Source organism: Eublepharis macularius, chromosome 2 (assembly GCF_028583425.1).
Source record: "Eublepharis macularius isolate TG4126 chromosome 2, MPM_Emac_v1.0, whole genome shotgun sequence".
NCBI lineage: Eukaryota > Metazoa > Chordata > Lepidosauria > Squamata > Eublepharidae > Eublepharis > Eublepharis macularius.
The window spans coordinates 235,079,328-235,095,072 of NC_072791.1; the positions used below are offsets into that span (position 1 = coordinate 235,079,328).

The 15,745-nt window shown below is 48.2% G+C and overlaps 1 protein-coding gene across 1 annotated transcript in view; it reads right to left on the reverse strand.

The window, feature by feature from the left end:
• LOC129324156 (aldehyde oxidase 3-like) overlaps positions 1-15,745 on the reverse strand; it is a 151,105-nt gene that overhangs the window by 58,941 nt on the left and 76,419 nt on the right. Inside the window, exons 21-23 of the mRNA XM_054971196.1 lie at positions 11,505-11,629; positions 8,113-8,246; positions 628-715 (exon numbers count right to left, since the gene is read on the reverse strand). Of these exons, the coding sequence (XP_054827171.1) occupies positions 628-715; positions 8,113-8,246; positions 11,505-11,629 (347 nt within the window). The remainder of the gene's footprint in view (positions 1-627; positions 716-8,112; positions 8,247-11,504; positions 11,630-15,745) is intronic.

Below are 15,745 nucleotides of genomic sequence, written 5' to 3' on the forward strand. Positions count from 1 at the left end.
TCTTTCCGGGTTCCTGCTTGTGCATAATTTTCATTGTTGACTAGATGGTTGATGCGGAGGGTTCCTAGGGGTCCACCAGTGGCAGGGAAACTCCTGGGGTTTGCCTCCTTCCTGCCCATCCGCCGGTAATTGCCGGGCGAGGGCAAGCCCCCTACTGGAGGTTGCCCACCACTGGCAGGTACCCTGGGAACAAGCGTGGTGCGTGCACTCTGGGGGACAGGGTACGATGACAGCACTTCTGGGAGAGACGTTGTCATGCCGGCTGGGCGAAGGCTCCTGTGCTTCCTTTGCAATGACATCACCACCGAAAATGATGTCATCCTGCATGTGCCGAGAGAGTGTGTGTGCACTATGTGTGCACTTTGTGCACACACACACAACAGGAGAAACGCTGCTGGCGTGAGGTAAGCACCAGCTCCCCCCCGTCCCCCCAGGAGGGTAGAGGGGCCTGGCGACACTATTGATGCACCATGTGGAATAATTACTTCTGGGACACAGCAATCTCTCAGAAGTTCTGAGAAAGTGAGAAAGTATTGAGTAGTGAGGAAAAATTTAGACCAGAGGATATGAAACTGTATCTTTTGTATTACCTAAGCAGAACACGGCAGAAGAACCAGTATTGCTTACTTTGTATTTCCCCCAAAAAGGGTGTCGGCCTCCAGGTATGATCATGTCATCATCTCGTTCCAGAACAAAACGAACTGGGCAGCCAGTTCTACAGACAGACAGACAGAGGAAAAACTCCTGCTGAGTTAAGGGTAGGCTGCTATGAGGACAAACATCAGACTTCATGACCTAGGTGAAACTTGCAAAGTACCTAAATACATAGACTCAAACCCATTCATAACACTGGGTTGGGTTTTATTTATTTCTTTACTTCATTTATACCCCGCTTTTCTCCCCAGTCGGGACTCAAAGTGGCTTACATCATTCCCCACTCCTCCATGTTATCCTAACAACAACCCTGTGAGGTAGGTTAAGCTGATAATGTGTGACTGGCCCAAGGTTAGCCAGCAACATTCCATGGCAGAGTGGAGATTTGAAACTGGGTCTCCCATACCTCGTCTAATACTCTAACCACTGCACCACGGTGGCTCCATCAGTGGAACGGAGCTTGTGTGCCCACCCCCTACAAAATGCCACTCCTGGGGGATAGGGGAACCCGAGGAATTACGTGGGGCTACACAGCAGGAAGGAGGAATCAATGCAAACGGCCAATTGGGTCTGGATCCAACCTGCTGCTTCCAAAAAACCCCACCCTAGTAACAGAAATTGCTTTAATTAATTATGTGTTTTATGATAATGGCTCAGTTCAGACATTCCATAAAGCAATGGCTTCATTTAGCTGTGATTAGTTAGTGAAAACTGGTTTGGGCTTACACGTGATCAGCAAATCCCAGATTCAGTGTGGCCGAAGGCGAATAGGATTAGTATATACCATGCCTTGAAAACCTTCAACCGTCCATTTCCACACACAAGCCTCTTCTAAAGAGACAGGACATTCTCCTCCAACCGGCTGTGACCAGCTGCTAGGAAAGCCGCACTGCATCTCCAGCTCCCATAGCGTCCCTCCTCCCCATCTTTTCACTCACTTACTGGGGCAGGTTTTTGACTCTCTGCAAACACTCCTTACCAACTGCCCACTCCACTGCCCAACAGTTTCTGCTCACATAAGAAACATGCTGGTGAATTGCTTGAAATGAACAGCAAGAGCAAGCAGCTCAGGCTGGATAGAAAGGGAGAGACTTTGTTGTGGGGTAGGGAGTTCGCGTCCCCTCCATCCTGCCCCCTGAAAAGTTCGTCTTGTAACAGTTACTAGGATGCTTGTTCTAGGGGGGCAGCCGCGTGGGCCTGCAGTAGAACAGCCAATCCGAGTGCAGGAGCTCCCTGGAGACCAAGAAGATTTTCAGGGCATGAGCTTCGGAGAGTCAGAATCTGTTGCAAGGCATCATTGGAGCCAAGGGTAGGGAAAGGCTTGTGCTAGAGAGAGGCGGCTGAAAGCAAGAGTGGTTTAGTTTATGAGCCACACTTGCCGGGGGAATGGAGGTGGGGCATGGAGCATCAAGGGGACAACAAACCAGGATTAAACTAAGATAGAGATTTGTCAGTTTACCTGTGGCGAGGCTTGTCAGTGACATCATAACATTGCCGGCAACACGCTGATGCCCGATGGGCCTGGAAGTGACGCCTGCACATGGCTGGGTATTGGGGCAAAACTCTGTGGTTTCACCACATGCTCCGGTCAGCCTCCCCACATGCCCTCCCCACTGACCAGGTGAGTGGTGCTGGGGGGCAGCAGCTGGGGGAATGAGATCCTCTGCCCCCAGGGGGAGACTGGCCTGCCTGCTGGTTATAACCACATCCCCAGTTAAACTGTTGCTCGCAAGCATTTCTGTTCCCACCTGTTTAACCAAGCAGTTTGTTTTACTTTGTTGGGGCTTCACTTCTCAAGCTTGACTAGGCCCCTGCAATGCCCTCACCGGTAGAGGGGTGTAGTTTGAAAGGGTGAAAGGAAGAAGGGGGGAACGCTGGGCTCTCCCTGAGTTGAACTCCCAGACCAGAGTGGTGGCAGCCATTAAGGCCCTTGCCTGCTCCACGGCTGAAGGGGACCGGAGGGAAGGAGGGGGTCCTGTGGGGCTAGAGGGCTACTGGGTTGGCTCCCACATGGGAATAGAGGTCTCCTACCTGGCCCTCTCACATGGCCCCACATTTTTATTTATACTTTTGTAGTTTAGTTAATACTAAGCTGAAGATAGACACACACTTAGGCTAAAGGATAACAGGAACCAAATATAGTTGTTGTTTTTTAAATTAAAGAAGAACTTTCCTCTGAGAAGTTAATGTCACCTCACATTTACCTCATATCTTTATAATTACTTAATGTTATCGTTACCTTTTTTTTACACTGAACTATAATTTACACTATATATTCAATAACTTTCACCACAGGACTGTTTCTCCACTCTTTGGTGTAGTGGTTAAGAGCGTGGGACTCTAATCTGGAGAGCTGGGTTTGATTCCCCACTCCTCCACTTGAAGCCAGCTGGGTGATCTTGGGCTTGTCACAGCTCTCTCAGAGCTCTCTCAGCCCCACCCACCTCACAGGGTGTTTGTTGTGGGGATAATAATGACATACTTTGTAAACCACTCTGAGTGGGCGTTAAGTTGTCCTGAAGGATGATATACTAATTGAATGTTGTTATTGTTATTGTTATTATTTGTTAATTTTTATTTTAGACTTAGATTTAGAATAATAAAACTATTAAAATATATAATTGTTTACTATCTTGGTTGCTCACAGAAAAATAGCTTAGCATTTAGGAGTGTGACATGCAAAGTCTGTGGTGTGTTCATATTCTTACCTGAGGGTAACAAAAATTACACTTGCAACAAGTGCAAGTTGATAGGCCTCCTGGAGGAGAAGATACAGGGACTGGAGGCATGCTTGTCCACCCTCCATTTCATAAGGGAAGGAAGAGTTAATGGACAGAATGTATGAACCACTCTTGAGAGGGCAACAGGAGGAGGAGGAGGGAAAGGTAGCTCAGGATTTTGAGGAGGAGGGAAAGGTATCTCAGGATTTTGAGGAGGAGGGAAAGGTATCTCAGGATTTGGAGGAGCACCCAATACAAGAGGCATACACATGGAAGAAATCAGGAGGAGGAAAATCAGGAGACTTTCTGAGACTCTGATGCTAAGCACTCAGTTAAAGGATCTCCACATAGATATTATTTCTCAGGTACTTGTGAATGAGAGGACTCGAGCTTCCACTCCCCAATATAGGAGAAGGCGTGTGCTGGTAACTGAGGATTCCCCACTGAGAGGGGTAGAGGGTAATGTGTGCTGACTGGACTTGTTGTCTCGAGAGGTATGCTGTCTACCACCCAGGTATGCACGCACCCAGGATGTGACAGAAAGGGTAGGAAGACTCATCAAGCCCACAGATTTTTATCCCTTCTTGCTTATCCATGTAGGAACAAATGATATTGCCCGGTACAGTCCAGAACGCATTAAAAGAGATATATGGCTCTGGGTAAAAAGGTTAAGGACCTGGGAGCAAAGGCTGTGTTTTTGTCAGCTCTTCCCATTGAAGGTCGTGGCTTAGGAAGGGAAAGACGAATACTGTAAACAAATGACTGGCTACGTAGATGATGTCATCAGGAAAGGGGTTTTTTGGGGGGATCATGGCTTATGCTTTTGAGATGAAGTTCTTCTATCATGAGATGGCTTGCACCTCATGAGAGTAGGAAAAAATGTCTTTGGTAAGAGCCTTGATAAGGAAGGCTTTAAACTAAATCTTATGGGGAGAGAGACAATAATTCAAAGCCTATAACTCGAGAAGGGAATGCTGAAGATTTGCGGGGATTGAAACATATGCTAGGAAACATTAACTCGCAGGTAAGCAAAGAAACAAAAACCTCAGGGTATATAACTCATGGCTTCCAAGGTCTCTACACTAATGTGCAGTGTATGGGAAACAAGCAGGAGGAATTTGAAGTCCTAATACAAGAAGGGGACTATGACATAACAGGCATTACTGAAACTTGGGGGAATGACACTAACAATTGGAATACTAGGAGTGAGGGATACAACTTGTTTAAAAAGGATAAACAAATAAGGAAGGGGAGGAGTAGCATTATAGGTAAAGGAAGTATATACTTGTGAGGAAATAGATGTATCAGAGCATGGAAGTTCAGTTGAGAATCTGGGTAAAAATAACAGGAGTAAGAAATAATAGTGATATTATGGTGGGGGTTCGCTATAGATGACCAGGCAGAGGACTTAGATGAGATGCTCGTAAAACAAATTACAAAGTTCACAAAGAGACAGGACACATTAGTCATGGGAGATTTCAATGACCCGAATATCAGTTGGAAGTCTAACTCTGCTAAAAATGAAAGTTTAACTTTGCTAAATAAATTCCTGCGGATTACTTCATTTTTCAGAAAGTAGAGAGGAAAACAAGGGGTTCTGCTATCTTGGACTTGATTCTCACCAACAGGGAAGAACTGGTTGACGAGGTGAAAGTAGGGGACCCTGGGTAGCAGTGGCTATATAATTTTGGAATTTACAGTCTTGGGGAAGGGAAAAGCTGTAAATAGTCAGACATATAGGTGGGACTTCAGGAAAGCAAATTTTAAGAAACTGAAAGTTATTGTCAGTCTATGGTTGACAGGCTATGGCAGACCGACCCTGTACCCTTACAGCAAGAAATCCACATTCTTGGTTAAGAGGTTTTATTCAGGAATCAAATCAAATCCATAGAAGGTCCATAGGGATTACTCAGAAGTAAGGAGACATCGAAACACAACACAAACATTGATGAGAATAGAGACCTGGGCGGGGGGAGGGGGGGAACAGTTCAATTAAACACTTCTCTCCTCCTAACCATAAACAAACTCGAACTGGAACTTTTGTGAGCCAGACATCACATAAGACAGAAAATTAGGAAGCAACATTGCTCAGGCAAAAGAATGAGTAACTGATAACTACTTGTGTACAGAAGCCTGTGAAAAGGAAAAGTCATTAAGGCATTGGCAATCTGCTAACAAGATACAGCAGTAGCAATTGTTCATGCTAACCAGGACAACACATCAAAATGGCATGACAGTTATACTGGGTAGAATCCCGTGGTCAGAAATACTTAAGGAGAAGGGAGTTCAAGAGGGGTGGGAGTTTCTTAAAGGTGAAATATTAAATGCACAATCACAAACAATTCCTGTAAGAAGGAAAAATGAGAGGAGAGTAAAGAATCTAAGATGGCGCCATAAACAGCTTTCTAATGAGTTGAGAAATTAAAAAGACTTATAATCAAGGATGAATATAAACAAATTACCAATGCTTGTAGGGCGAGTATTAGGAAAGCTAACGCTCAGTATGAGCTTAGGCTAGCAAGAGATGCTAAAAACAACAAAAAAAGGGTTCTTTGCGTATGTTCAAAGTTAGAAAAAGAGCAAGGACATGGTAGGCCCATTGCAGGGAAATTGAAGTTAAATTGTAACAGGTGATGAAGAGAGGGCAGAACTGCTCAATTCCTACTTTTCCTCAGTCTTTTCCTGTGAGGGAGATGGTGCTCAACATGGCAATAACAGAACACATGATGGGGGAAGGGAGTTACAGCCTAGGATCAGCAAAGAGGTAGTACGTAAACACCTAGTTTCTTTAAATAGAACTAAGTCTTCAGGGCCAGATGAATTGCACCCAGCGGTACTAAATGAACTTGCAGATGTACTTTCTGAGCCTCTGTCCATTATTTTTGAGAATTATAGGAGATCAGGCGAGGTGACAGAAGATTGGTGGCGGGCAAATGTTGTGTCCATCTTCAAGAAGAGGAAAAAGGAGGATCCAGGTAACTACTGAACCATCAGCTTGACATCTATACCTGGAAAGTCTTAGAACAAATCATCAGTCAGTCCTTGAGCATTTAGAAAGGGTGGCTGTAATTACTAAGAGCCAGCATGGGTTTCTCAAGAACACGTTATGTCAGAATAACCTTATCTCTTTTTTGGAGAAAGGTACTACCTTGCTGGAACAGGGGAATGCTGTAGACATAGTTTATCTCCATTTCAGTAAGGCTTTTGATAAGGTTCCACATAATATCCTTGTCAACAAGATGGTAAAATGTGGTTTGGATCCCATTACTGTAGGATCTGTAACTGGTTGACAGATCACACCCAAAGAGTGCTAGTTAATGGTTCCTCATCCTCATGGAGAAGAGTGACAAGTGGAGTGCCTCAGGGATCAGTCCTGAGACCTGTTCAACATTTTTATAAATGATTTGGATGAAGGAATAGAAGGAATGCTTATTAAATTTGCAGATGGTACTAAATTGGGAGGGGTAGCAAATACAGTAGAAGACAGAGTCAGGATACAGGATGATCTTGACAGGCTGGAAAACTGGGCTAAAACAAAAAAATGAATTTCCACAGGGATAAATACAAAGTTCCGCATTTAGGTAGGAAAAATCAAAGGCATAATTATAGGATGGGGGAGACTTGTCTTGGCAGTAGTATGTGTGAAAAGAATCTAGGCGTCTTAGCAGACCGCACACTGAACAGGAGTCAGCAGTGTCATGCAGTAGCTAAAAAGGCATATAGGATTTGGGGCTGTATCAACAGAAGCGTAGTGCCCAGATCATGCGAAGTGTTGGTATTGCGCTACTCTGCTCTGGTTAGACCTCACCTAGAGTACTGTGTTCAGTTTGGGGCAGTACAATTTCAGAATAATATAGAAAAGCTGAAATGTGTCCAAAGGAGGGCAACAAAGATGGTGATGGGTCTGAAGACCAAGTCCTATGAGGAAAGGTTGAAGGAGTGTGCTATGTTTAGCTTGGAGAGGAGACAGACGACTGAGAGGTGATATGATAACCATCTTCAAGTACTTGAAGGGCTGTCTTACAGAGGATGGCTCAGAGTTGTTTTCCACTGCCCCAGAAGGTTGAATCAGAACCAACGGGTTGAAATTAAATCAAAAGAGTTTTCAGCTAAACATTAGGAAGAACTTCCTGACAGTGAGAGCAGTCCCTCAGTGGAACAGGCTTCCTCGGGAGGTGGTGGGCTCTTCTTCTTTGGAGGTTTTTAAGCAGAAGCTAGATGGCCATCTGACAGCAGTGCTGATTCTGTGAACCTAGGAAGATCATGAGAGGGAGGGCTGGAAGGGTTACATCAGTGCTTATTCTCATGGCCCTTTCTTACATGCTCAGGGTAATGCTGATTGCCACTTTGGGGTCAGGAAGCAATTTCCCCCAGGCCTGTTTGGCTAGGGATCCTGATGGTGTTTTGCCATCTTCTGGGCATGGAGCAGGGGTCACTGGGGGTGCGGACAGGAGGTAGTTGTGAATTTCCTGCATTGTGCAGGGGGTTGGACTAGATGCCCCTGGAGGTACCTTCTTACCCTACGATTCTATGATTCTATGACCTGCTTTCTTTTTTTCCCTTGGGTGGCAGTTGCCACATATGATGCCAAAACTGAATAGGAAGGGGAGGTTGTATGCAAGAAGACAGGAAACGTACAATTGTATGGCCCTTTCTCCACTCCCTAAATTCAGATTTGGTTGCTTGTCTGAAGACGCCTCAGTCACTTTTTCAGATGATGGAGAATAAGAGTGCTTACTTGTGCGCTGCCATGGCTGCTGCGGCGGAAAAAAATGAAGGTTTTGTACTTTTCCCTCCAAAACCTCCACCAACTCGTGTTGTGTGGCACCTGATCCTATTCGACTGGACACCCAATGTTGTAGCCACTAATTCCTGTGAAAAAGAAGAAAGCAGGCTATAACACAATCCCGTCTTTTCCCATAGTATTTGGTGCATGTTTGTTCCAACTCTTCCTATTAAATCTTGTTTTTCTAAATTTCGTGCACATAAATGCTATTTTCAGAAACTTTTGTGGATGCAGGATTGAAATCCTACTATATAAAAGGCAAAATGTATTCCTGACAACTCACCTGGTGCATATCCAGTGGGCGCTGCCATGGACGGAAGCCCAGACGAGGCAGCCCATCCCTCCTGAGAGCGCACAGTAGTGGGAAGCCCAGGCTGGGAGCAAGTGCAGAGCAGGTGGCAATGCCTGCCCCCCACCTTCACCCAGCTGGGATCAGAAGTGGAGCAGGTGGCAATGCCCACACCCCCTTCACCTGGCCAGAATCAGGGATGGAGCAGGTGGCAATATCTGCCCCCTTCACCCATCCAGGATCAGGAGTGGAGCAGGTGGCAATGCCCACACCCCCTTCACCTGGCTGGAATCAGGAATGGAGAAGGTGGCAATATCCGCCCCATTCACCCACTCAGGATCAGGAGCAGAGCAAGTGGCAATGCCTGCCCCCTGCCTTCACCCAGCTGGGATAAGGAGCGGAGCAGATGGCAATGCCAGCCTCCTGACTTCACCCAGCAGGAATCAGAATCGTATCAGGTGGCAAAGCCCACCCCCTTGACTTGGCTGGCATCAGGCATGAAGCAGGTGACAATGCCTACCCCCCTTCACTCAGCCAGGGTCAGACGCAGACCAGAGGGCAATGCCCATCCCATCTTCAGGGATCAGGAATGGAGTAGGTGGCAATTCCCTCCCCCTGCCTCCACCCAGCTAGAATCAGGTGCAAAGCAGGTGGGTATGCCCACCCCCTGCCTTCACTCAACTGGAATCAGGAGTGGAACAGGTGGCAATGCCCACCTCCTTCACCCGGTGGGAATCAAGCACAGAGCAGGTAGCAATGCCTGCCACCTTCACCAGCCCAGGATCAGGAGCAGAGAAAGTGGTGATGCCCACCCCCCACCTTCACCTAGCTGAGAGCAGGAGTGGAGCAGATGGCAATGCAGGTCCCCCACCATCACCCAGCTGGGATCAGGCACTGAACAGGCCATAATGCCTGCCCCCTTCACTCAGCTGGAATTAGGCAGGGAGCAGGAGGCAGTACCCACCCCCCTTCACCCAGCCTGGATCAGAAGTGGAGCAGGTGGCAATGTCTGCCCACTTCACCAGGCTGGGATCAGGCATGGACCAGGTGGAAATGCCTGTCCCCCCCTTCAGCCAGCTGGTATCAAGAGTGGAGTAGGTGGCAATTCCCTCCCCTACACCTTCACCAGCTGGAATCAAGCACGGAGCAGGTCGCAATGCCCGCTCCCATCACCCGGCTGAGATCAGTCATTGACCAGATGGCAATGCCCACTCCACCCTTCACCCAGCTGGGATCAGAAGCAGGGGAGGGATGGCAAACCCCGTAACAAACTGGTGTGAAAAAAGGGCAAGCCCACGGGGAATACAATAGAACAATATTTCACAAACTATTCAATCTTTAAAGTGCCAGTGCTGTATGATTTAAACATTCATTCATATTTGTGTTGTTCTTACAGGAACAAGAGTAAATCCCATATACAAAAAGTGCATTCAAGATAAATATACAGAAAGTGCATTCAAGGTTATTGCAACAGGTCCAGGTGTAATAGAGTTTGTATGAATATAGATCCTTGCATTAGACTCTTTCCTTCTTTCTGGTGTCCTTTCCTTACACAGAGCAAACGCAGAGGTGGGCGAGATGTAAAAATCTGGCACGAAGCCACAGCCTTGGGGAAGAGCCGTCGTGGGGAGGTTCTGAGACGCCACTCCTCGGGACTTAGCCCTTGGTAATGAAGGGGGCCAGGGAGGGAGCAGGTGCCTTCAATTGGGCTGGCATTTTCCAGCCTCTTGAAGAGGCCTCTCTTGAGCCAGAATGATGAAGGGAAAGCCAGAAATGTTCTTCTTTAAACGTAGTTGTACTCTTCACTAGGGGGGTGTACAAGGGTAAAAATTCCGTTTTCCCGCTTCGGTTTACAGCTTCGGCTTCGGATTACCACTTTACCACTTTGGCTTCGGGAATTTAAATTGCTTTAGTATGCTCTGTAAATATTCGGAGCATACCAAAGTGGGGGGAAGCTGTCGTGAACAGATCCTGGGCTGCAGTATTGCAGCTTACCACTCTGTGCCATGGAGCTCATCCCAGTGAGGCTTAAACACTTTTAAAACAAATAATTCCCCTCAGCCTCAAGGATGAGGTGAGGGGAAAGCAGAGAATGGCGATGGAGATCTGCTCTCTGAGGGGGTAAAAAGGGAGCTGAGAGAATGGCACCCTTCCTCCTGACCATGTGCTGTTTTGGGCAGGAAAACGCCAAAGGGAGAAGGGGCACTCCCAGTCTTCTAGAAAGCTCTGGAAACCTTCTCTGTGGCTGGCCTTGTGTGTGTGCAGTCACAATGAATGCCTGCACAGAGGCCACGAAGATGAAGCTACCTTTCTCCCTACCCAGGCTGGAGCAGCATATGGAGCGGGGCTTTGGGGAGACCAGCATTCGGAGACAGGCACTCCTTCCTCCAGGCTTGCCAGGCCTCTGAAGGGCCAACCCAGGAGGGGGGGAGCAGGGGCCATGGGGGCAGCAGGTATTCACCTCCACACCCACTCAGGGGCATCGTCCAGTATCAGAAACTCACAAAAGCTGCCTCTTCAAACGGCTGCCTCTTCACTGCTCTGTCCAGCACCACAAACAGCTGTGTCCTTGGCAAAGCTAGAAGATGAACAGGCTCTTTGGGGCTTAGCTTAGCCACTAGACAACAAGAATAACCAGAAATCGTTTTAAAGGCATGCCACGCCCAATATTTGGATGTGTTCGTTAATGTTTTTGACTTCCTCTATTGCAACTCTGCTCTTGGAAATCACTGATAGCTGACCACAATGATGTGAAAGTGGGAGTACCTAATCAAGCTTGTGTGGAAACTGTTTACATTAAAGAGAAGTTATATCTGAGCACTATAGAAAGACGTTGCTGTCCATGGGGTCCTGTTATAGTCAAAAAGGGGTTGTGGGGGATTTGGGAAAGAGAACCACCAAACCGGTTTGCTAGAAGTAATGCTGTGATGAGGTAACACACCATGAGCAACGAAAGCCTCTTTCATATTACCTTTAATGTTTGGGGGGGGGGAGAGAGACACCCTGTGGTCCAGCCCCAATCTCAGGCCCTCTAACACACTTCAGTTGGAGCTACCTGTACATTTGAAGCATCTTGGGTGGAGACGTATATGTCCATTTCATTGTCCTCTTTTCTTGGAATGACGATAGTGCTGTTGGTTTCCATGTAAAAATGTCTTTGCCCTCCAATGTGGTTTTCACCTGTTAAAAATCAAACAAAGAGGTAAGCAAGCAGGCATGCCCTCCCCCAAGTGATTTCAGTGCAGCAGAAGTTCTGCAGATGACAGTGCCTGAACACACTGTCTGTCAGGATCAGAAAGCTCTTTTGTATACCTATGCTTAACCGACTCCATATTTAATCCTTTCAGTGTTGAGTGCTTTCTTTCCCAGGTGCAGAGGTTCCCAGGCAGCTATCTCACAGACCCGCATTGTTTTGGCTACCGATGTTCCACCAAGAACCGGCCTTGGGGAAGCTTTCACTTTTGCATCTTCAAAGGGAATATTATGAGAACTGTGGGGGGAGGATGGGTCAGCTATGATATTTAATATGTATCTCTTGCTTTGCCTAGCATTGGTAACAATGCATATGTACCAACCTGGATACTGCATTCAGGCCAGTGGACTATAATAATCTTTTTCTTCATTAAATGCTTTTTGGAAACAATGGACTTTTGTCTAATTGCAGAAGGCAGACTGGAGTAAGGATTTTATCTAGCCACAGTTCTGACATTTTGTTACCAATCCTTTTTCCAATGCCTCAACTGGATCAAACGGACTCCAAAGCTGTCCCGCCCCGGGACCCTTTGTTCGATCCGTATGTCTCTCCCGGTCCTCGAGGCTCGGAATCGTCTCAAGTTGTGCCAAGGAGACAAGGGTCCACGGTTACAACTATTTTTACCCTCGCTCCCAGTACAGAGAGAACGAGGCCTAGCGCATCAGCCGTTTCATTGTTCAGCGTGCCGACCCCGACGTAGTGGGGCGCCCGGCCCAGAGAAACGAGGGAGCGGAGGATCAGCGCGATGTTTACCCAAATACAGTTGGATAGCCGGCGTAGCCTGGGATCTATACCGGAGCAAGCTGAGGGCCGTCCATGGCTGTTCTGGAACCGGACGGCCGAGCGAACGGAAGGGAATACTTCCCAACAAAGTGCTCTGAGCTGGGACTATTCCGAAGTCACCCCGAGAGCGGGGGAGCCAGATGTTGGAGAGCATCAATGGGCACAGCTCCAGAGTAGAACCATTGCCATTGATTCTGGGATTTCAGCAATCACTGGATTAACCAAAGGTGTACTTGCTGCGCGGTCGCAAGAGGAACAGGGGGTGGAAGCACCCCTGCCGTGGCAACAGACGCTGAGCACGGACCACCCGACAACCCCTCCAACTACTGGGGATACAGGGGATCCGCAGCAGTCCACAGACAGAGTACAGAGATTGGAGAATAGACTACAGAATATGGAAGAGAGTCTAGCCAACACTGTACATCTGCTTTCAGTTTTAGTGGCGGGAGACAGAGACCGGGCCCCACCAACGGGCCTGTCTGGAATTAGCCAGAGTCTGGCTAACTTGCAAGAACAGATATGGCCGCAGCAACCGTCGGAAACGGGTGAGGAGATTGGGGCCACTGGAGGGGGATCCCTCTTGACGGGAGAAGGTGGTGAACCGTGTCCGGATGACCGGTACCCAGACCAGCCCGCAACCACTGATACCAGCAGCAGCGAGGAGACGGAGGAGGAGGAGGAAGAACCGCCACACAGACCGGCTTCCCCTATAATTCCTCCACCAACCACCCAAGCGAGTCAGCCCACCACACCGACGGTGGTTCCAGGAACTTTGCCGACACAACCACGTGGGCCGACCTCCCCTATAGTTTACCCACCAACAACTCAAGCAAGTCAACCAATTACGCTGCGGGTGGTTCAAGGAACGCAGACCTCGCCGAGGGGACCTCGTCCCACCCAACCAGCGCCAACCCGACCGACGCCGCGCCAGCCGACACCGAGGGGACCCCTGCCATCTCCGGGGTCAATACTGCTAACGGGGCCGGTGGCCCCTCCGCCTCTACAACCTCTGCACCCGCAGCCAACGCCAAGGCAACCGGTCCCCCAACCTCAACCGCATTCCCACCCGCGCCAGCCTCCGCTGCAACTGGGGCCAATGGACGTTTATCCCATGCCAGACCAAACCCCCAGACAGGATTTACCCATGGGATGGGTCAAACTGGACGCTACTTTTGATGGAGACCCTTCCAAATTGGGATTTTTCCTGGTACAAGTGGTGCAATTTTTTAATCGTTGGGGACACCTGTTTGGAAACGAAGCCAGCCAGATAGAGCATCTGGGATCGCGTCTCCAAGGTAAAGCGGCTGACTGGTACGTGGGACTATATAATGTGGGGGCCCCCGAGTTAGAAACTCTCCAAGGGCTAGTGGATGCTATTCGGGCGCAATATGAAGATCCCTTGGAGGAAACTCGGGCTAGAACGGAGTTGCAAGCAATTAGGCAAGGCAGCATGTCGGCTAGAGACTATGCCACACAATTCCGACAGCTCGCTGCCAAATGCCCGAGGTGTGAGGAGTCCACCAAGATCATCTTGTATAAACAAGGATTGAATCCAAAATTACTAGACCGAGCGTTCATGCAAGACAATCCGCCTACACTCTTAGGATGGATACAGTTGACTTGCGAAGTAGAAAATAGACTCCTGGAAGTTCGCCTAGCGGAACAACATCAGCAACCCCCGAGTCAAAGACGCTCCTCCACACCTTTGTCTCTGAGAGGGAGCCGGGGAACTGGGTATGCCACCCGGGGAGCGCGAGATGCTAGATGGCAACAGGGATTGTGCTTACAGTGCGGCCAGGGTGGCTATTTCGCAGCGCAATGCCCATATCGGCCTGTCCAAAGACCTCCGCTCCAATTACGACGCCCAGCTACCCTAACCAGCCCGGCGCTGCCGCGTCCTTCTCCGGTACCAAGAGCTGCCCCGAGGAGTAGGGGAGCGCCCAGAAAAAGTTTCCCAGATAGAGGACTGGAGTTGGAGGAGATCACCGAAGACGATCAAACAGCCCTGATCGGGGAAGGCAATCCCGAGAGCCCGGAGTCGGGAAACGAAATGGATCTGTCGTAAAAGGACCCAAACGGCAGATCACACGTAAGTCTGGTCCGGTGTTAAACCGACCCCCGGGGTCCATACTGTTCATTCCTGTGACGTTAGTAAATGCGGACAAGAAGATGCACATCCGTGTGCAAGCCCTTATTGATTCGGGCTGTTCTAGAGATATTATTGCACCTGCCTTAGTTAATGGACTAGTACTTCCAGTGAAAGATTTGGATATACCTGTCATTTTTGAACAAATGGATGGCACTAACATGAATCCGGTTACCACAGAGACTGCTCCGATCATAACCGGCATGGGATCACATTGGGAAATCAGATCCTTTGTCATTAGTGCCTCAGCTAAATATCCCCTGATACTGGGAAGCCAATGGTTGTGTGATCACAACCCCCACATCGATTGGGCAGAAGGGAGTATTACTTTCACCCATGAAGCTTGCAAAAATCATCGTTGGGATCAAAACTGGGGAAGGAATCCCACTATATCTGATGCAGCTCTACTCACCCAAGAAGAAATTAACCAAATACCTAAACAATATAGGGCATTCACTCAAGCCTTCACAGAAGAAGAGGCCAATACTCTTCCTCCGCATAGGAGGACAGACTGTGCTGTGGAAATTTTACCAGGGGCTTCACTACCAAAGGGTCGGTTATACCCTATGAGCCCCAATGAAAGAGACGAACTTCGGAAGTTCATTGATCTCAATTTGCAAAGGGGGTTCATCCGCCCAGCTAATAGTCCCCATGCAGCCCCAGTTTTGTTCGTGAAAAAGAAGGATGGGGGCTTGAGACTGTGTACTGATTTTCGGGGACTGAACGCTGTGTCCGCTAGCAACGCCTACCCCATTCCACTCATCAAAGATCTACTCAACGTCATGGCCCAAGGTAAGATCTTTACTAAATTGGATTTAAAAGATGCTTATTTCCATGTCCGTATCCGAGAAGGGGATGAATGGAAAACCGCGTTTAATACCCCACTCGGACAATATGAATATTTAGTAATGCCTTTCGGCTTGACTGGCGCCCCGTCAGTTTTCATGTCCATGATCAATGAAGTCCTACATGAATTTCTGTACCAGGGTGTAGTGGTGTATCTTGATGATGTGTTGATTTACTCGCAAACAGAGGAGGAACATGTGGAACTTGTACAAAAGGTCCTAACTACACTCATGAATAACAAACTGCCTATTAAACTTTCCAAATGTGA